The sequence below is a fragment of the Cibotium barometz genome, chromosome 11 (assembly GCF_041138505.1).
Source record: "Cibotium barometz isolate CiBa-2024 chromosome 11, ASM4113850v1, whole genome shotgun sequence".
Classification (NCBI taxonomy): domain Eukaryota; kingdom Viridiplantae; phylum Streptophyta; class Polypodiopsida; order Cyatheales; family Cibotiaceae; genus Cibotium; species Cibotium barometz.
Genome location: NC_141056.1, coordinates 25,315,045 through 25,338,588, shown reverse-complemented (window position 1 = coordinate 25,338,588; position 23,544 = coordinate 25,315,045). Strand labels below are relative to the sequence as shown.

At 45.4% G+C, this 23,544-nt stretch overlaps 1 protein-coding gene across 6 annotated transcripts in view; it reads right to left on the bottom strand.

The window, feature by feature from the left end:
• The window catches only part of LOC147633951 (protein IQ-DOMAIN 5-like), a 48,845-nt gene that overhangs the window by 1,264 nt on the left and 24,037 nt on the right, over positions 1-23,544 (bottom strand). For 5 of the 6 annotated variants that reach the window (XM_086805027.1, XM_086805030.1, XM_086805029.1 and 2 more), the window contains one exon: positions 16,822-16,944. In XM_086805027.1, the coding sequence (XP_086661153.1) occupies positions 16,822-16,944 (123 nt within the window). The remainder of the gene's footprint in view (positions 1-16,821; positions 16,945-23,544) is intronic. The other variant, XM_086805032.1, reaches the window with a different exon arrangement.

Here is a 23,544-nt window from a genome sequence, read left to right as displayed (position 1 = left end):
ATACATATACATATGTCACATGCCATGCATATCATGATTGGCCAACTCAGGGTACCCTCTCATCGCCTCAGAATCGAGACTGGCAAGCCTCACATGAGGAGTGGATATGCAGAGTATGCAACACAGGATAGGTGGAAGATGAACTCGCTGGGGCTCAGACATTATAGGGATGTAGTGCTGAGACAACATACCGAGATGCAGACCCCTCCCCAACCCAGAGCATTCAACCCTCCGCCCCACAGATATGGATCCAGGAGGCTCTTTGTTTTGATGCCATCACATGTTTCCATCACATATGCCTGGTATTCTCTTAGCCATCAAATCGGTATTGGCTGAGGTGGGCATTACCGTTAGTTGATCATGGCTAGTTTACCTCATATGGAGGGTCATATGCTGATATCACATGTATATATATACACTAGTGATAGTTGTTTTTCATTTACTTTTCCCATGGCTCAGTATACCCACCACTGTCGGCGAAGTTAATGACAAAAGCATTTCTCTGTTCAAGTCCAGGGACGGCTCTGGCCGCCCGTGACCCCGGCTCAAAAAAAAAAAAAAAGTATACCCATGGTCTCATAGACCCTTGGAGGCTTTTGTAGACGTTAAAATTACTTTCTCTCCTCTCTCTCTCTCTCTCTCTCTCTCTCTCTCTCTCTCATAGACCGTTTTTTTGGCTTTAGAAGACGTTAATAAAATATATCTTTCTCTCTCTCTCTCTCTCTCTCTCTCTCTCTCTCTCTCTCTCTCTCTCTCTGTGTGTGTTCGTGCTGTTCACTGTTCGTTGTTCGTGCTGCTTGCTTGCTCCTCGCCCACCCACCTCGCCCTCCCCTCTCGCCCTTCGCCCTCCCCCACCCCCTTGCCCTCGCCCACGCTCCTCGCCCTCCCATTCGCCTACCCTCCTCACACTCCCCTCTCGCCCAGCCCCTCCCTCGCCCTCGCCTACCCTCCGCCCCTCCCCTCCTGCCCAGCAACACACCCCCCCCTCACCTACCCTCTTCCCTCCCCCCCTCTCGCCCTTGCCCCTAGTCGCCAGCCCTCTCCCCTCTCTCCTCTCTCACACAAGCACTCCTACCTCGCCTGCTATGCCCAGCCCACCCCGCCATCTCTCTCTCTCTCTCAAAGGAGCCACCAACGTTGAAGAGGAGCAGCCAATGCTGAGGAAGTAACAACATGGACGAAGAGGAGATTGCCGCCGAACTCGGAGGAGCCGCCGATGCTGCATTTCATACACCGGTAAAGTCCCCTTCTGTTAAGAAATTTTATGTGAGAAAAGGTAGGGAATGGACACTCTCCCCAGGGTCAAAGCGACTGGGGAAGACATCCAAGAGAATCGATGAAGCAATGTATGATGAGATACACAGATTGGTCAGGACAGAGATACGCCTCCTGCGTGAGGAAGTTAAGCAAGAAATGCACAGATTGGTCAGGACAGAGATACGCCTCCTGCGTGAGGAAGTTAAGCAAGAAATGCAGCAAGAAACACATGCCTGTTTGGCTGAAACGTATGCAGACATGTATGCAAAGATGAAGGGCAAGATGCAAGCCCAAGTACGGGTGGAACTGCAGGTTGTACAAACTCTCATGCAGGCTGAAATCAGAAAAGAATTGCAAGAGGAAATGCACGGAGGCATGTCTGATACAGTGACTAGCACCATCGGGGTGAAGCAGGGATGCCCACTATCACCCACCCTTTTTGGACTTTACATTGATGAGATATCCGACTACATTGACAGCCCCGCAAGGGTTTGAATACCCATACTGCTATATTCCAATGACATTGTACTTATTGCAGACTCCCCATACTGCTATATTCCAATGACATTGTACTTATTGCAGACTTCCCTGAGGGTTTGCAACAGCATTTGGATGCTTTGCAATCGTTTTGTGCAGATAGGGACCTCACAATGAACCTTGGGAAGACTAAGATTATGGTCTTCAATATCGCACAGGCTTGGGTGACTAGATCCGACCATCAGTTCACTTTTAGAGGTGAATCAGTGGAGTACACCAGATCATGTGTACCTAGGAGTCACATTCAACGGACCACAGTTCTCTATGAGGCAGGCAGCAGAGGCTAGATTGGCACGTGGATATGCAACCCTAGGGGCACTAGAGAGACAATGTGTCTACATTCAGTTTCAGGAGCCATGCACCAAACTCTGGTTGTTTGACACATTGGTCACACCTACACTCTTATGTGGCTCACCTATATGGGGACCCAGCCTCTACCACACGAGGAGGGAGCCGCTTGTCGGCCAAGTCAGACCAGAGAGAGATTTCTATGATGGATGGCACGTACTAGAGAAACCATTGGTGACTATGATCGCACGCATGATTCGGAGCAAACCATCAATACCTCATGAGATTGTCAGAGCAGAGATAGGAGCCGCACCAGTGGTTATCGAAGCCCTGTTCTAGTCAGTGACATTTTTGCAGAGGATATGGGAGCTCCCCAGACAGAGATACCCACACCTAACACTTATCTCTTCCAGACAGATAGCAGCAGACGGCGATACACGATGTTGGTACACCCATATGTGTACATGGCATGACGATTGATGCACTCCCTACATTTGATTACAGCCTAGACTGCCCCTTCTTGGACCTTAGTCGCTCTGAGCAGAATAGGGTGATCAGGATGGACATCAGAATAGGGTGATCAGGATGGACATCGTGAGGCTAGATGCAGAAAGGACATGGTCCAGTCCCCTCCCTACCACCAGGCACGAAGATGGCCCACTATCGGGACCATTTTCTACATCTCTCCCCAAATGGCTTTGTGACACGGTCTACATACATGGACACCCATCTCTCACATGGCATTCGCAGTGCCATTGGACAGATCCACACTTCATCACATCAGCTGAGGGTAGAGACTGACAGATACAAGGGGATGAAGCCGGAAGACCGCATTTGTCAGCTATGTCACCAGGAAGTGGAGTCAGAGGAGCACGACATATGCCGATGTACTTTGTACTATGAGATACGAGGGAGATACTGGTCTCTTCCGAGAGGGTTTTGGACCATTACGACATGTGATGGAGTTTGAGGATCAGAGGTGTTTCGGGCTTTTCTTATTGGAGCTCAAACGCCATCAAGAGGCTCTCCTACAAGCCAGGACAGCACACCAGGATCCACCCCGACAGTGAGCCACGACAAATTTTTTCAGGGCCAAGACCACCCCGATAGAGATACGACCACGACCTCCACTACCCCCTCGGAGAGCCAAACGTCCTTCAAGAGGAGTCACCCTTGACATAGCCATAGCACTTTGTCAAGCTAGATGCCCACGCTTACCAGGACCTCGTCCACGGCCGCTTCATCACCGGTGGATCATCATCACCCGCCATAGGAGACGACTGCCCTGCCACTTTAGTCTCTCTATCTTACAGCACCCCATGAGAGAGATACTGAGATGAGCAGATTACACCAGTCTTATGCTAGTTGTAGATATTATACACTTTTGTTGTACATCAGTAGGAGTATTTTCCTTTCATAGCTGTTTATGACTGTTTTAGGACTTTTTTTGTCCTTTTTGTCTTACTTTTGATGAGACACCATCAGCTGTGTACTATGTTTTGGTCTCATAGGCCACTTTGGCCTTTCGCAAACGTTAATATATCTTTCTTTCTTTCTCTCTCTCTCTCTCACACACACACACACACATTTCTTTTTTACACTCACATGGTTCCATGTGCATCTATATCATGCTATATGCTGGTGTGATATGCACACATGGATGTGTCTGGTCTCCAAGGCTAATCCCTGATTAGGCAGCAGATAAACAAAGGTTTAGAGCAGTAACCAGGCCTTGACAGGCACTGGAAGTTGTTCTTTGACCATTGAGGGTGGTAGACAATGGGCATCCTTGTTTGACCCCAACATCACTAGTAAACATTTTGGATGTGCTCCCTTTCATGCGTACTTGACAGATAACATGTTCATAAATCCTTGCTACGGCATGCATATGAGTTCTTCCATCCTCTTCCAAAGAGTGTCACATGGCACCATATCAAAGGCTTTTTGAAATCTACAAAACAACAATACAAGCCTTTCCCTATCAAGCATTTTGCATCAGGATATTCCTATCTCAGTGTTCAGGGCTGAAAGAAGACACACAACTTCCGCCACGTAACAGTTCGCCACCTTAATTAGCTTTCATATTTCTCAGTTTCTACTACCAGTAATCAATTCATTCAGTTCATCCTGACGATTATACATTTGATGCATTATCTTGGTGTCATAGTGTTTGGTATTTAAGTATACTCCAATCTCTATAAGAGAATCAGTGGGTATGAGGATTTAACGTTATGTTCTTGAGGCTGGTTCAATTGCTTGGATGTGCAAGTTGACCGATGCAAGAACTTTGAGTACATGTGGATTAGTTTGAACTTGGGTGTACACTTTAATTTGTGTCAGAGATCCTTATGTATCTAGAGTTCTCTTAGGGTAATCATGCTAAAAGGTTTCTAGGTTTATGCTGTAAGTATTGAGATTTAAAGGTAATTCCCAAGCAAAAGGTCGTTGTAAGCTGTCAACTGGTTTTTTGAGAGCCATTGAGAAGTCAATGATGGTTTGAATGAGAGATGTGTTTAAGACATTGAATGAGACATGAATCCTTGAGAGGTTACCAATGAGCCAAAAGGATTAGTCCAATTAGCTTCGTCCCTATGGAGGTGAGCTCTAAAGAAGGGGGGGGTGGATAGGTTTATTATTATAGGATTACCGATAGGACAAGTCAAGTACCTTGATGGAGCTGTGAGCCCCCCTGTACCAGCACCCTTCTCTGTACCCTTCGTGGGGTGTGCCTCTCCCCCCAGCCGTTGCCCCTTCCTCCTCGCCTGCGTGATTCCCCCTTCCGCCTCCCCGCCCGTCCTCCAGCCCCCGCCTCTCTCTCCTCCTCCTCTCACACACTGCCCGCCTTCCCCCCTTTCCGCCTCCTGCCCGCCTTCCCCCCTTTCCGCCCCATGTGCCCCTGTTTGGGTGTCTCTCTCAGCTTTCTGCCCCTGCTCCTCTCTCCCTCGCAACTTCATCCCTCCAACAGGCCTCTCCTCCTCCGCACCTTCTCCTTCGCTTGAGCCTTCCCCTAGTGGTCAAATGCTCGGGGCTCGCCCGCACATATCATGGGGAGCTTTGAGCACGGGCCGCCCCGCTAGGTCACTTGGAGATTGGCTCACATTCAGACAACTGCTCCCTGAGGCCCAGGAGAGGAGCCTTACTTGGATCCGGGGCAAGGACAGACTTAGCCTCAACATCATCTCCGCCATCCCCCTAGAGTGGCTGGCCCCAATACCGGACCCTCCTCCCCCGCAGTGGCTGGGAGTGTTCACCACGCACGATACACCCCTGGCAGTTCATGGCGCGGATGAGAGCTCCGCCTTACTCACCTTTTCTATCAGGTTTCATGGCAGATTGGAGAGAACAGATACTCAAGCTTGCAGAGGGTGAGGATGATTGGTTTTCATGCACATGATTGGCACATCGACCCTCCGCTGGCCAAGGTGGCCACAGAGAGACTCTCGCGGTTATGGATTTGGGAGGCACGAGTCTCTAGTGGGACCCAAGAGAGTGGACATGGCAGGATCCAGAGGATAGTGAGGAGACGCCTGACACCCCCTTTTTCGCTTCTGCTGCACGACTAGGCTGTAGGATTCAAATGTCACAGCTAGAGGGCACTCTAGCAACAGCACGACATTGGCGGTCCCAAGGCCTCCCACCGCGCGCGCACTCAAATTTTTGGAAGCGGTTGTAGGATAGTTTCAGCCGCGGAAGATCACCCTTTCATGTGGCAACTAGCACACAAGAGCTTGGCAGTTGGCACGTGGTTGGCCATTGAGGGTCGACCAGCATTATGTCCACGATGTGGCCATCCCCAAGAGTCTCAGTGTCATTGCCTTTGGGATTGGCCGAAGGCTCTACAAGTTTGGCAGAGAATTTTAGGCATTTTCACTATGGATAGGGCCCCTGCCCGTGTTGTTACGTGGGGCACACTTGCTTTGGCCAGTGAGGCCATGGTTGTCACGTCATATGAGGAGGAAGGTGGGGGACTAGCCCTTCAAGTCTCTCACCTTCGCATTTCTGCAGTGCCAATCCCAGCTCTATCCACAAGTTGCTGGTCACCAGGTTCTTGCCAAAGATGGGAGATTTGCAGCAATATAGCTGCGTGGCACATATGGAGAGCTCGATGCAGCCATCAAAGGGACCCTCACCCTGCCAATGGAGTCCATCTAGAGCATCCTGCTCGATATCATTCATACCCTCCATGTTCAGGTGGGGGCAGCTTCAGGGTGGCTCAAATCAGCCGAGAGGCCTTCCTGAGGATCTCATGTCATGGTCCCTTTGTCACTGACAGCGGTGGCAAGCCCACTTGACATTACAGAACACCTGTGTGGTTGTTTCCCCCTCCCCCCATTGTATGAGATAGCCTTCTCCTCCTAGAGCAGCCAGCTGGAGGAGGAGCATCCTCCCCTTTTAGGCCTCTTGACTCTCGTTTCCCATTTGAGGACGAGTTTGTATGTAGCCATTTTGGCTGTTTTCTTGGTAACTAGTAGAAGGATCTTTTTGTCAGGGGAAAAAAAATGATTATCGATAACCCAAAAGGATTTCATATTATCTGTAACAACAGCTGGAGTTTCCCCCTTGCGCATCCTCGCAGGCCCCTTAACACCTTCCCGCCATCCCTCCCCCCCGCCTTGTTTCCTCCCTTCACACCCCTCTCTGTGCCAACAAACACCCCCCACCTCCCCCCCATCCCGGTCCTGCGCTTTCCTCTATATCCCCCCCCCCCTCCCTCTCTACCTCCTATCTCACCCTGTTCCCTTGTTGTTGCTTGAAGGTGCTTGGACTAAAGAGTCTAGAGCAGGGCTCCATTTGAGGAGTATAGCACTGGACTCGCTTTTAGCTCTCCCACTTCCATATATTAGCCATCCCGCTAGCCTCCGTTGTGGTAGTACCTCAACCTTAGAAACCCATCATCGGCATCTCTGCCTAGCCCATCTCGAATGCCAGATGTCGCAAGGCCATTGATGGCTCCAGCACTCCACCGGCACAGACCGTCCACCACCACACCTGACCGACATCATTCACACCCTTTGGGAGATGGGAGCACCTCACAGGTGATTGTTAAAATATGCACCATACACATCCCTAGAAGGATGGGGCCAAATGGACCATGTACATGTGAAAGGGACCAAATCACTTAGCTTGTGGGTGAAGCTTCTCTAGCACTTAGTTTTGTGTTAAACCACTTGTTTTGATGAGACCACTAGGTGGTATTGAGTTGTATGGAATCTATAAAAGGGTGGCAGCCATACCCACAGCTGGTGGAGGATTCAATGCTCCCCACTTGCTCTAGTAGAGCTCAAACTGCTTTGTGGGCTTCTCCTAACACCTCAAGGCAATTTGGCTTGTACCACCAATTGCGTCGATTAGCTATCTGTCGCCACGGCATTATCTTTTTCCCCAAATCGTCTCTGTTTTCTACACAGTTGTGGTCGTACAACTCATATAGCTCAACCAGTTCAAATCCGTGTAATTCCTCAGAGGGGAGAGGATGCACCAAGGTGTACTCTAGCCTCTCCTAAGAGGGCTTCACGATTGGTGCACTTTGGAAGCCACCGGGAACTCCAAACCAGGCCCCAGTCTCAAGGTTTCCATAGCCACAAGCTCTTACAATCATAATTAGTGATTAAATATCACTAATATTACCTTGTTTTTTTGGCTAATCAAGTGTTCTCTCTAAGCCTTATCACTTGTTCCATCTCAATGCTAGTCTTAGTCTCTCTTGCAAGGCCCAACAAGTTTTTTTACATCAAATCCAAGCCTCTTCCAAGCCTTTCACAAGCTTCTAGATCAAATCTCTCATTCACTAAGAGCTTCAATCTTCAAGGTGACTCAAGTTTGAGCCAAACCCTCTTCAATACTTGCTCTCAAGTGTGTTGTTCAACTCTCTCAACCCTAATGGCCTCACATGATACTACCTTCTGCTTCAAGGGGAAAAACTTCCACACTTGTCAAACCCACATCAAGCTCGTCCTCATGAAGAAAGGCCTACGGAGCATCACAAGTGGAAAGGAGAAGAAGCCAAGGGACCAAGCTACTATTCCGGCATGGGAGACCAGAGATGACAAAGCAAGAGCTATCATAACTCTTTACTTGGATGACACATACATTCACCATGTGGATGGGTGTGAATCTTCCAAGGCTTCATGGGATCAATTGGATACCCTATTTGGGGCTCAATCTAGGAGCTCTAAGTTTGGTTTGCTCATTGAGCTTTTTAAACTTGATATGAAGTCTATAACTTCTCTTACATCTCATCTTAACTATATGCAAAGTCTTATGACCCAACTTGCAGGCATCTCACTAAAGGTGGATAAAGACATTGCCATTGCGGTGCTACTCAAGTCATTGCCTCCCGATTTCGACAACATTGTGACAACTTTGACCAACATGCGTATCACAAAGTTGTTGATGTTGATGTTGAAGCTTCTCTTTTGGAGGAAGAGAGGAAGCTGAAGGTCAAAGCAAAAGAGGATACCTTGTCCAACACTTCATCAAATGAAGTGGCTCTCTACACATCAAACAAAGGCTAAAAAGGAAAGGCTAAGTACAACTCTTCAATCATTTGTGATTTTTGTTATAAACCTAGACACATTGAGAAAGATTGTTTCTTTCGAAAGAAGGCTCAAAAGGCCTACATTATGCATGAAGAGTATGGAGATCAAGAAGAAGAGCATGGAGAACCAAAGGAGAACAACAAGGGGCATCATGAAGCTCTCACAATGCAAAGTGACCATCTCTTCTAGATCATGTCTTAGGACCGGCCCCAAACTCTTAATGCCCAGCTTTACATAAGTGTTGTAAATCTTTGTAAATCAGCCATTAAACCTCTAGCCCAACTACTCCTAACTAGCCTCAAGCTTAAATTGTCATCCTAAACTTGTATGGTCATGGTAAGCAATCATAATAAGAGGAAAATCATCTAGCATGGATGTTAGGTAAGCATAAGTTGTGGTGAGTCATCAAAGATTATCAATACCATTGTAATGATTGTGTTTGAAGGGGGGTGTTTAATATGCACCAAACACATCCCTAGAAGGATGGGGCCAAATGGACCATGTACATGTGAAAGGGACCAAATCACTTAGCTTGTGGGTGAAGCTTCTCTAGCACTCAGTTTTGTGTTAAACCACTTGTTTTGATGAAACCACTAGGTGGACCGTGGTATTGAGTTGTATAGAATCTATAAAAGGGCACTTGCCTATGAAGTAGTCGATCAATCTATTTTGCCCAATATTGTTGTCTCTCTTGTCTATAAACAACTCTTCTACTATTTCTTACTCATCATGTGTTTTAACCTTGAATTAGTTTCACAAACCATAGCCAACTTGCACATGCTATTCAATATTTTAACAGCGATTCCAACAGGATGCATCAGCGATGAACAATATTTCTACTCAAGTGGAGTCAAGGTCCCTTCTTCACCACGAGACCTGACCATACGACTTGGCATTATAGGGCTTTTCCCCCTTCCTTCCTAGATGTAGCCTTCCTCCAAGAGCAACCAGCCGGAGAGGGAGTTCCCGCCCTCCTCTTTATTGTTTATACATCGCTCAAGGGAAGTACTTTGTTGCTCCTTCTGGAATCAGGAGCTTATTAAAGAAGATCATTTTCCATTTTCCTTTGTCAGATTTACATGCCTGCGGGAAGTCTGGACTACTAGGAACATTGTAGTGTTCAAGGCACAGGTTACCAAAGAACTGACCACAAACTTTTTCATGATAAAGGCTAACATTGTGCAAGTGAACAAGTGGACCTCTAAAACGGTGTCCATTCTCGTGCAAAGAATCATCTTTTGACATGCTTCAGGTAGAAGCTATGTACTATGCAAATAATCCCTCTTTCTTGAAGGCATACTCAGGTGCTATTATTCCTTACGCAAGAGGATATATATATATACCTAGATGAATCCAGGAACATGCCCAAATTCACCTTTTAGGAACGTGCATGTTATATACTCATGGTAGTCAACCCACAAGACTATATAACTATCAACTCCATTATGCATAGTATGGACTAGATACTACAACATCCCCACTAACATCATCAGTGCCCAATAGTGGGTGTAGAACTCTGTATCAAGATAAGCTCTCACACATGCACTCCACACACACACACATAAGAGCATATATTCACACAAAGCCCTTCGTACTGAGTTTCTGTCAAACCTCAAGAGATGCAGGGCAGACTCAGCCATAATGAAGCCTAGCACGCAAATAAGTAGTTGATAGGGAAAATGCACCACTAAAGATAGAAAGAATTAGCACAATATCAAATGGCCACAACTCAAACGAAAACTTCACAATGTGAAATCTGCATGTCCGCTAATACGGCTGAATTATATACCTAGATGAATCCAGGAACATGCCCAAATTCACCTTTTAGGAACGTGCATGTTATATACTCATGGTAGTCAACCCACAAAGACTATATAACTATCAACTCCATTATGCATAGTATGGACTAGATACTACCACATCCCCACTAACGTCATTAGTGCCCAATAGTGGGTGTAGAACTCCGTATCAAGATATGCTCTCACACACGCACTCCACACACACACACACACACACACACACACTTTTTTTTTTGTAAAACCAGTTGAAATTGCATTATATCATAAATGTACAAAAGAGTTTGACATCAAGAGGATGTCTAAACCCTAGAACTTAAAAACAACAGTAAAAAAGTTCTATGCAAGATCAGGGCAGTGCTCAAGAAAAGAGCCTATGTCCTATCCATCAGAAACAGTAAAAGAAAAGCTGAACACAAGAAACATCCAAATCTCCCTCATGCACGGCATCATATAAGGACTGCCGCAACGAGGCTCGGAAGAACTCATAAGGGTGCTGAAGGGGTGAATTCAGATATGCATGATTTCACTGTAGCCAGAGGGTCCATAAGGCCTTGTATCTGATCCAATGGAAGAAAAGAGAATATTGTGACAAAGAAGCTGATAAGGTGCCAAACATCCAGAAAAACTTGTAGAACCTGTGTGCATGAAATCTGAGAGATAAAAAATAGGAGATCTTGTCCAGAAGGTTTCTGGAATATGAACAAGACCACAATAAATGCGGAACACTCTCAGTAGTATGATGACATCTTGGACAAATAGGAGAGGCAATCCTTCTTTGAGCCAATTTCACTCCCACTGGAAAAATACCGACAATGCATCTCCAGAGAAAGAGTCTCTGTTTCAATGGCATTTTCAACTTCCATATCAATGTCAGTTTTGCTTTCCACCAAGCTAAAGACTTATCTAGATGCCAAAGAGAATTAGCATGCTGAGCAATCCATGGAGGAGGTAATATCAATCGATAAGCCTGTATAGAAGTCAATAGATGCAAAGATTGAGAGGATAATCTTGAACTTGAAGACTGAAGATGCCAATCTTGAAGCCTGTCTCTTACATCCAATGTTGGAATCGGAATGAAAGGGTGTAAGAGATCTGCAATAGCTTTCCATATAGATCTATGATGCATCCCAAGATTGTATTGTTGGCATGCTGCCGGAAAAGAAAGAATTTGCCCTCTAGTATCCACTACGTCGTCAATGAACCGGATGCCCAATTTCATAAGATTGTAAGCTCCGATTGGTTGTTGTACAGCAAGGGGAGAGTAAAAAACAGCACTTCAATGTATGCTTTCCATTCGAAGCGAGGAAGCTATAGAAGCAGGATGGGGAGACCATTTGATGCGAGCGAGCACTTTCTTCCAATCCTGAATCAAGGAAGTAGAAAATGGACAACCAGGGATTTTACCTTGAAATTTGCCAAGCACTACTTCCGATGGATCAACCAACCAACGACCATAAGCATTTGTGCACATCCGACCACACAAAATTGCCAACATGATAGACCAAGGCTGCTCTTGTTGAAAAAAGGTTTTGAGCATAGTGATCTTTCTTGCCAGCACATGAAATTTGATGTTTATAATATTCAAACCACCATGCATTTTTGGCGAGCAAAGCAAGTCCATTTTGAGCAACCTTAAAGCTTTTTTATGAAGCTTAGTTTTCCAAAAAATCTCCATGGCTTGAGACATAAAAGAAGAAAGATCTCGAGATGACCAATGTAAGAGAGGAAGGTAGAATTGGACATAAGCCAGAACAATGGAGAGAACAATTCGAAGCCGTACATGTAATGGCCAAGTGGAGATCTTCCAATATTCTAATTTGTCCTTAATTTTGTTTAGCACCCAAGATATTTGTTGCTTATTTCTAATTATCCAGCCAATGGAATAGCCCAAGTGTCTTACTATGCTTTCCGGATAAATAATCTGGCCGGGCCACAGGATAGCATGCCAGTCACAATGCTTGAGAGGTAAGAGTTTTGATTTCTGAAAATTAATTTTTAAACCAACTGCCAACCCAAAATCTGAAAGAGTATCCATCAATAGACGAAGCTCCAAAGGACTGTTCTTTGGCATGAAGAATGAATCATCTGCATAACACACACACACACATATGAGCACACATATGAGCATATATTCACACAAAGCACTTTGTACTGAGTTTCTGTCAAACCTCTGAAGATGCAGGGCAGACTCAGCCATAATGAAGCCTAGCACTAAGCGAAGTAGCAAATAGAAAGAATTAGCACAGCAAATTAGTTGATAGGGAAAATGCACCGCTAAAGATAGAAAGAATTAGCACAATAACAACTGGCCGCAACTCGGACGAAAACTTCACAATGTGAAATCAACATGTCCACTAATACGCTGAACTATATACCTAGATGAATCGAGGAACATGCCCGAATTCACCTTTTAGGAACGTGCGTGTTATATACTCATTGTAGTCAACCCACAAGACTATATAATTGTCAACTCCATTATGCATAGTATGGACTAGATACTACGACATCCCCACTAACGTCATCAGTGCCCAATAGTGGGTGTAGAACTCTGTATCAAGATATGCTCTCACACACGCACTCCACACACACACACATAAGAGCATGTATTCACACAAAGCCCTTCGTACTAAGTTTCTATCAAACCTGCAGAGATGCAGGGCAGACTTAGCCATAATGAAGCCTAGCACCGAGGGAAGTAGCAAATAGAAAGAGTTAGCACACCAAATAAGAAGTTGATAGGGCAAATGCACCGCTAAAGATAGAAAGAATTAGCACAATATCAACTGGCTGCAACTCGGACAAAAACTTCACAATGTGAAATCTACATGTCCGCTAATACGGCTGAATTATATACCTAGATGAATCCAGGAACATGCCCAAATTCACCTTTTAGGAACATTCAAGGGATGTACTTTGTTGCTCGTCCTAGAATCAGGAGCTTATTAAAGAGGATATACCTCGCTCAAGGGATGTACTTTGTTGCTCCTCCTAGAATCAGGAGCTTATTAAAGAAGGCCATTCTCTATTTTCCTTATCAGATTTACATGCCTATGGGAAGTCTGGACTTCTAGGAACACTGCAGTATTCCAAGGCACACGTTACCAAGGAACCGACCAAAAACAAATTCTTGTTTTTTTATAAAGGCTAACATTGTGCAAGTGAACAAGTGGACCTCTAAAACGGTGTCCATTCCCCTGCAAAGGATGATCTTTTGACATGCTTCTGGTGAGAGCTATGTACTATGCAAATAACCCCTCTTTCTTGAAGGCATACTCAGGTGCTAATATTCCTTACACAAGAGGACAGCTCTCCCCCAAAGGCTGCTTGCAGGCGAACTCAAGAATGGTTGGGGGGGAGAATATTTTTCCCTATTTGGAGGCCTTTTTAGGGCACGATATATATATATATATAGGGTTTGGACATTAAGGATGACTTTCTGGGGTCAAAATGGAATCAAAATGTGATTCCACAATGGTGCAAGTTTTGGCAAAACAGCGGCTGCCATTTGAATATTCTCTTCTTGGGAGAGGAAAAATAGAAGAAATATGCATATGTGGGTGGTCCCCACGTTTTTTTTTTTCTTGGAAATTGTCCTTGAGCATTTGATGTAACCATTCTATCCAGTAATACAAAAAATTTTAAAAAATCTCAAAAAAAAAATCAGCCCAGCATACTCCACTGTTCATGCCACTCCACTCCAATTCACTCTTGAACTTCACGATTTAGCCCGGCTAAGGTGACAAGCTTGAGGATCCAGCCCCATTCGGCTTAGTTAAACGCTTTGGACAGCCCACCATTCACCTGTCCAGCTCAATGGCTCACGCCCACCCCAAATGCAGTGCAGCAATCGTGGACCCAGCCACTCTATCTTCATGCCTGCAGGTTTTCTTTCACTGCTAGCTGCACTAGATTCTATTACTGATTTGTTTGAAAAAAACAAATCACTCCTAGCCTTCATATTTCTGAGCATGGCCTTCCCTAACCTGTCCATCAGAAACGCAAACATTCCCCCATTTCCAGCAGTGCCCAACAGCATCAAATGCTGGTCTTCCATTGCTCTTTCATTCCCAGTCAGCTCATTCTCACAGGCTTTTTTCCTCCAGGCACTGATTAACCGTTTGCAGGCATGCACCTAATCTACCCGGTGCAAACCCTGATTCTCTCGGTAAACAACTCTGTCCCTTCATAAATTAGGGCTCACAGTGGCCTTTCTCTTCCTACAACTACCCTGTAGATGGCCTCTGTAGCCATGACACGTGTATCAGAGGCCTCATGCATGTGACTCTACAATGCCAACTGATGTCCACTTGCAGCAACTCAGATACAGCTGCCTAAGTCTATCCCATAATTATGAGAAAGCTGAGAAAAGAAAACCAGCAACCTTGGTAGCTTCGAATATGAAGAAAAAACAATTTTAGAACCTGGTAGCACCTATCTTACTCAACTTTAGGGTGTCGAGTAGACCTAGCAGCAAGGATCTTAGCAGACCTAAACCCTGAAATCAAATAAATGCAAGGATACTTGCACTTAATGTTTATAAGAGAAGATAGCGTGTCAAGTAGACCTAGCAGCAAGGATCTTAGCAGACTTAAACCCTGAAATCAAATAAATGCAAGGCTACTTGCACTCCATGTTTATAAGAGAAGATAGGCAACAGCAAACACACATGCACACGCGTGCGCACACATATACCCACACATGCACCCCTTCCCCACCTCACCCCACCCCAAACTCAAACACACCAGGTACCTTAAGTACTAATATGTTAGTGATGAAATTATGTCCTGCCTTGGCATAAGTTGTATTTTTTGTAGAGTTGTTTATGCCTGCTTTGGCTACTTGCTTTTATTTTATAAGAGAAGATAGGCAACAGAAAACACACATACCAACCCATGTGATCTCCCTACCTTTTTGTTTGAGATCTCCCTTTGTATGATTTTAAATTGATTGGCCACTCACATCAGTTGGAACTTTAAAATTTGGTCAGCTAAGTGCCAAAAGCTCCAAAGTTGGTAAGTTGCATTACTTGGCAAGTTCTAATGGCTATCACTTGATGAATAGCCAATCCACCTACCCTGACATGTCCAGCATAAACATAAAAATGGCTGACTTGAAACCCAACTATGGCTTGGAAACTTCATCATTCTTGCTGCTTGCCTTCATCTCTGCTATGAATCTCTATCCTGCAGAATCCTCCAGCTGTCAATTGGCTGTAATGTCACAACAGCATATGTCAAGTAAATCCTCAAAAGATGACAGATTGTTTAGGCCACCTAGTGATTGGCCACTCACAATAGTTGGAACTTCCGAATTTGGTCAGCTAAGTGCCAAAAGCTCCGAAGTTGGTAAGTTGCATTACTTGGCAAGCTCTAATGGCTATCACTTGATGAATAGCCAATCCACCTACCCTGACATGTCCAGCATAAACAGAAAATGGCTAACTTGAAACCCAACTATGGCTTGGAAACTTCATCATTCTTGCTGATCGCCTTCATCTCTGCTATGAATCTCTATCCTGCAGAATCCTCCAGCTGTCAATTGGCTGGAAATGAATCATCTATTGGTGCAAATGGCGGGACTGTTGTAAAGGTGAGGTGTTCTGTAAATTATGCCTGTGTTATTGTTTTGATCTGCTTTAAACCAAAGCAACGGATTTAAAAACAATTGGATTGCACTTGAAGCCTTGTGTAACCCGAAAGATGAGTTAACCCTAGTAAAACCAGACTTATGAGCTTCCACACTTCTTGAAAGGCTATTCATTCAACTAGAAAGGAACGCTAGTACAGATGGTGGACTCCTACACTTATATAGGGACTGTTTCTGCAGTTTGGGATTTTCCATGAGGATTGCTGCCAAGGCTAGGCTTAGTTAAGGCCTATGGCTGTAGACTGCAGTATTGACTACTCCGGCTGAAGAGGAAGGGAGGATCCATCTCCCATTAAGCACAGTCGTTTGTAGATTGCTTGGTTCTCGTAAACAGTGAATTAAACTTCTGGAGTTGGGATTGAGGCCGCCATCCCTCTAATCAAGACTAGATGCCGTAAAACCAGATCCTCTAACAAAGGCATGCTACCATGATCAGGAAACAGCATGCCTCAATCACATCCCACAAATCATCATTCCAGATTCAAATGGCCAAATGATACAAGGTTCCATTTTGGAGGTACCCCTTACTCCTGCACACTCTATGTGTGTCTCTATCAGTGCATGAGCACCAACATTTGCACACATAATTTACATAATGTTAGAGACAGAACAGCCAATAAAAGCTAATTTAGGTCACTGTATGCATGTGCTTTGCTTCTTTTCAAATAAGTTATCAAAGCTTGACTTGAGATGATCACAAAACATTGCAAGACATCAAACAAACAGCATATTGGGTGGGAGTGAAGTTTATTTACTGTCTTTACTTGGTTAGTGAAAGCATATGCCATGGCACGCTCCCGCTTGATTGCTGCCTCTTGCCTCTGTTGCACCCTAGCTTGAATCTCTTCAACTGTTCCTATGCTATCACACCACCCTTCCTGTCAAATGTAACCACCCCACTCATAAGGAAATCGCATGATTATAAATCAAATGATTTGGCAATATAGATTTTTTCTTTGTTTTCATCACAATGCCATCAATAATTTGTGGTTTATAATTGGAATATACATGTACTTACACGCCCATGTATGTTTATCCAAGAGAAATTTGACATAATCTGCAACAGAAAATAACATTTTCACAAACTAACACAGACAATTTTGTGGCTATGAAGTTTTTGCCCCCATTTTATCCTTGTTCATATGCCCCATCTTGAACACCTGGCCAGGCTGCTTTGGGTCGCCCAAGGGTCACAAAAGCCTTCCCACTTATGCCGAGTCAATGTTGAGGTCTATGGGAGGGCGTACCCAATCTGATCCCCTTGCTACATCCTTGGTCTCCATGCTGATTTTTTCTTTCTCTGCTGTCCATGAATGTTCCTTTGGTTTTCCAATCTGTCGTTATCATAGGTTAGAACTTAGAAACCCATCAAAGAGGTGAACCTAATCTACCTGTGTGCACCCCTAATCCTGACCCCATGGAGTCTCTACCTTTATAGAATAGGTCTCACTAATTGCCAAATGCTCTGGTAAATCCCAACTCTAATCACCCATGGTTCCCTACTAGCTGTGATGCGTGCATCCTAATTTGGGATGCTACACATGACATTAAGATCCTCTGCAAATCAGAGAATCTAACACTCAGGTATCATCCTATTCCCAAGGGTGTGATCCCTACGATACACAAAAGCCACTGGCTCATGGGGAACATAGACAAATAGATCCTCAAGTCTTGCAAGCTCCTGGTCAAAAACCAAGTTATTTTTTGCACCCAACACCTCTTTCAATCAACTAACATGAAGAAAGAAAGGATGCACACATACTCCATCCGGGAGATACAAATTATAAGCAAACTCATCAAATCAAATAAGGTCTAGCATATCTTGGAGACAACTTATAGACTTTTCCAATCTGCGTTACCTGAGAATCTGTTGGAATTTTCAAGTAAATCCATTGACCTTCTTCCAAGACTCTAGCTAATCGCTTCTGGTTAGCATAAAATTGCACTCTATCATGGGCACTTCTTTTTATGCCCTCTCTATTAGAGAACAAGCCTTATCCAAGTAACAAAAAATAAGTGTGTGTGAATAGCCTCTAAAAAAGCTTCATATGTATGTGTGTGTGTGAACCCAATCTTAGAGGGTGGCACCTAAATATCTAGATATTATACCTATACTGACCTAAGCAGTGACATCATATAAGAGAGGCTCTAAGCCTATAAAAGCATTGTACTTGATTGAAGAAATACAACACAAGTCACATCATGCAAATCTATCTCTTTATTTGTGCATTTTCTTTCTCTCTATTCTCTCTCTCTTTCTCTCTCTCTCTCTCTCTCTATTTGCTCCAATGCCATACCCATGTTTCAATACAAGCCACCATACACAGCAGCTAACCCTAAGGCTGTGGTTTAACAGTTGGTATCAAAGCCTTGTGGCTGCCCTGTGTGTCCTGTTTCAACCACCTACACACATAAGTTGTTGCTCGCTACTGTGCCACGCTGCCTACCCACAGCCAACACTAAAACGCTGCCACCTCTGTGGCCCATCAGCCATTACTGACTCTAGTCCAAAGCACTATCTCCAACACTGGAGTGAATGCAGCCAAACCTAAGGCATCCGGCTCACAGCCATGTCAGCAACTCTACAATGCATTGCGCCTATTGTTCTGAAGCACACTAATCACCTGCCTGCATGCGCACCCTTTTGCTGCTGTCTCAGAAGCCGTCACCAGAATCGGCTGCCTCAACCCTATGTCAAGCTACCTTTCGCCATCGTAACCAGCCAATCAGCATTGCTACAGTCAACACAGCCATGTGGATATACACATCAACATTGGTGGCAGACTCCAACTAAACAACAAAAAACGACATATTCAGAGAGTAGCTTATTTGAAGAAAAGAAGGGGGAGCTTGTAGAAAGTGTTCCATCTATGGAAGGAACGATCGTGCAGAGGAATTCTGAAACCGGCCTTCAGAAATTTGCCGGGTGGTGAAACAAACACTCGCACACAAAACACTTCAACACCCTTGAGGACCTGGAAAAGAAAAACAAACAGGGGGAGCAAGAGTGCTCCTGCAAACATTACACGGACACCGATTGGCCCCAAAACGCAGTGGCGCCCCTTGCGGTATTTCTTTACTTGATCAAATTTGAGTACAAAGTACAACTTGTTGAATCCTCCACCAATAGGATCCCTTATAGTTTCACCCACAACTTCCACATGAGTGCTTAGCAACCAAAAAGTTACATCATGGTGGATCTGATACAATGAGAGAGAGAGAGAGAGAGAGAGAGTCTAGATAGTAGAGAGTAGAGCCCTGTGTGAGAGGCTTGGAAGTTGGAAGTCACTAAGTTAGAAGAAGCTTGAGGGAGAGAGACTAGAGAGAGTAGATACACTCATAGAGTGTAGCTTGAGGCTTGAGGTTTGAACGTTGAGAGAGAGAGTTGCTTGAACTTTGAAAACTTGAAGGGGTGTGTGTATGCTTGTAGCCTTGTAGCCTTGTTCTTATATAGATATTAGATAGGCAAGAGAGAGAGGCAAGGGCAAGACTCGAGAGAGAGAGGCAATGGCCAAGCCTCAAGGCCCCAAGGCTCAAGCCTAAAGGCCAAGCCTCAAGGCAAGAGAGAGGCAAGGGCCAAGGCCCAAGGCCCAAGCCTCAAAGGCTCAAGACCTCGCCAAACGGCTAGAAACGGCCAAGGCAAATGGCTAGAAACGGCCAAAAAAAAACCAGTCTGACTGCGCGCAACGGCAGCCGTCCCCGTTGCCTCTTAGCCACATCTCGCCTTCTCAGTCACAGTCCCGAGAGTATAGATCCAGAGAACACCGAGCAACGTCTCAAGCTCACGAGGCCCGGTGCAACTCTAGCACAAGGTAGATAAAGGCGCATGCAAAAGGGGGGGGCAAAGGTGATGATGACGACGCCGGCCTGTTTCACGCTGCAGAAAACCGCCCGCCTGGCTGCTTCCACACACGCAGCCGCCACCAGCATGCGGCCTGCTCCAAGTGTGCGCCCATCCCCTGCACCGCCTTCCTAAAACTGAGATACGCCTTCTTTGACTTGCTTTTTGGCGACTGGCTGCTGCCGTGCACCCCCACCCGCGATGCCTTCTCTCAGCCCTCGTGACTGGCTACTGTCATGCACCCCCAGCCAACGCCTTGCTTTTTACCATGCTACTTCTCTCTTCTCACCGGCGCCAACACCAATCGCTTGTGCTTCTCTGGCGACCAGTTGTCCAAGGAGAAGCAACCACACGCCTCTTCGAATTCCGCCACCCTTCTTTATAAGGAGGCGCCTCAACCTGTTTTTCTCCAAAAACTAAAAGCAATAGCAAAAGCACATCCTCCAAAAATAATATTATTTTAAGTCATCAAAGGTTATAAAACCTTTAAACTCAAAATCCTTTTGTCCCTTTCTTTAAATCCTTTTGTCCCCTTCACACTTGAGCTAGCCACATAAACTATACATCCACGAAGTACTTCCCACATATGTCTCATGGCCATCCCGCAAGAGTCGCACTCAGTGATGCATCCATGAACATAATAACTACTTGATGTATCATACCAATATACATGCCTCACACGACACAATCCAGAGTATTACCCATGTATTCCCAAGGGTACCAGGATCCAATGGCACCAGAATACAATAATACCTCAGAAAGTGTATGCATACATGCACAAATAGAGTTCGATCCATATATCCATGAACCAAACCAACTCTAGGATAGATCGCAAGACTTATGCCCTCCATAGAGTCTCGAAGTGTTAGCTCAAGTTGCCGTCCAACTCAAAGGCATCAAGATAAAGCTGCAATACCTGAGGTGAATCTACCAAGTCACCCTCCTCCATCCACTTCGCATCCATCGGTGAATAGTTCTTGAACTTCACAAGATAGCGACGGGAAACTTTACCTTGTACCTTTCTTTCCTTGTGTGCCAATATCTGCTCGGGAATAAGAACCTCATCAAGTTCCTCCACTTCCGTCTGAGCCTCATCTAATACATCCACAAGCACCCAAACCCTGCTTGCACTCCACCCAAGCGGTAAGCACAAGTCCCTAATGAAGCATAGTAGATCACCACTGCTAAACATAGAAAGAAGCTGCCTTGGTTGTGGAAGCTTTTCTACGCACCATCTTATCCTTACCCTAAATAAGAACAACCAAGCTCGGACGTTTAGCTCGCTGAAGCTCCCGCCCCCTCTCCCTGCTCGCGTTGCTGCACTGCGCCCCCATCGCCTTCCCTGCCTGGCAGCATGGATTTGACCCAGCAGCGGCGGAGCAGGGAGAGCGCCTCTTCCATGTTACAGTTTGTTTCCCTGGTCTCCGCCGGGAGTATCTTCCGCTCCTCTCCAGGCTCGGAGCATTGGTGGGCTCGGTACTAGAGACGGGCCCCTCAGCAGCTTCAATGGTGGCCAGAGCAGCTAGGCTACCTTCGGTCAGAGTGTTGGTGTCTGACATCTCCTCCCTTCCTAAGGTCATTCAGCTACCTAGGATAGGGGGGGGTGGATAGATCAAAGAGTGGAGTTCTCGGGGCTCCCGAACCAGTGCTTCATTTGCAGGCAGGTCGGACATCTGGCCAAGGCCTACCCTCACAGGAGACCTCGACCCTCACCACAGCAGCAGGCCCCTGATGGCCCGCCCACAGATGCGGCACGGCAGGCTACCTCCGGGACACCTGCTCAGGCCACAGAGACCTCGGAGTGGCAGCCTGGACAGGGGCGCCGCCGAGGGAGACAGCCACAGCAGCACGCCCAGAGACCGCTGCAGTAGCAGCCACAGTCTCAGCCTCACTGGGTCCCCGTGAGGAACAGCTTTTCTCCCCTCCAGGAGGAGACCCTCGCGGCGACGTCTGAGGACCAGGAGATGCCAGCACCCCCACCTTCACCCCCCCACCCCCGTCCCCTACTCGAATCAAGAAACGTTTCATACATGTTCTTAACAAAAGAAGCATAAACATCATCACAATATTGCACTTCATCTTAAGAACACAATAAAGAACATCACATTCTTCATTGCGAAGCATTTCAACGGTTTCCAAAGCAATACATACACGACTATCATCATAAGAAATCATTGGATGCTCAATAAAAGAAGACATTTTATTCGTTGGGACCGGAAAGCTCTCCATACACTATAAATCCTTCTCATTATATACAAAAGTGGTTACATGAAGCATATAGTCAATAGATTGGGGTCCTTGTGGAAAAACCACTCTTTGCTCAGTAAAACGTCTATCCTATCTAAGTGCATGATAAGAAAAGATAGCTCCTTCTCGTAGCCTTGAATCTTCAACTTGAGCTAAGGAACTTTTCTCTGCTAGCACAGCACTGGGTCACACCATGCTCCATGTTTACAATGTATCGGTGGTCACTCCACACCGTCGGGATATGTAACCTCTCGACAAGAGAAGCATTAATGAAATTGTGAGTGCTTCCATCATCAAATACCATAACTTCACCCGTCACTCAAATTAAGTCATGTGGACATAAAACTCCCTTGTTAAAATGGCAGTTCTCACACAATTGCATTGAATGAACAACCATCAATAGAGGAAATAAGTGGACTACCAAGAACTGATCTAGATTGTACCAAACATGCATGGGTCTATGGTTGCGTTGCTCCTTGCTATAACCACCATCACCTGAAGGCTTCTTGTTGAAAGGACAATTGTAGGCAAAATGGTCAAATCGAAAAGATACGACCTTTCAAAAACATTTCCATCCCCAATATTTTGTGCTCCTCCAGATAGTGCACAATGGAGAAATGTGAATCCCACGTACTCGTAAGAAAATCTATGTGCCTCTCATTCACTCTCTAGAGAACACTTCTTGAGTGAAAGGGGGGGTAGGCAACCAAAGAGCTAAATGGCCCTGGCTGAGGGATAGCCTATAGTTGCTACCCAAGAGAAACTCTAGTCTGCAGATTCTATACTTGCTAATATAAAGCTCTCAGCTCAACAAGATCCACAAGAACCATTTGTAGTTGCAGTTGGGGTATACCCCTCCTCACCCACCGTGGCCTATGAGACTGCGGGGATAGGGCCACCCATATCCTGTTCCATGGCACGGGTCTATGATCAATTTGGTCCTCAAATATAACCTCCATTTTTTGTCAATTTAAATTGGCAATATTATGAAATAAGCTAGGGTTAGGGTTTGCAAGTACAGTGCTCAGCTATGGTGGTTGAAAGATCTTCATGTCATATGTGTGTGTAGAAGGATAGAGAGAGAGAGAGAGAGAGAGAGAGAGAGAGAGAGAGAGAGAGAGAGAGAGAGAAAACAATGCTCTTAGAGAGAGTATTTGCACTACTACATGATGTGACTATTGTATTTTTTCAAACAAGTACAAGACCTTTATAGGTACAAAGGTTCACTTGCTGGCATCATTGCTTATTATGACATAGCACACACAAATATTTAGATATTATTCTTAACCCTCTAGCAAGTGGTTCACATACAAACAAACACACTACCACACTCATAAGAGTGGGTTCACACACAGGTAAGACCTTGGTTCCCAACGTACCCATCATATTA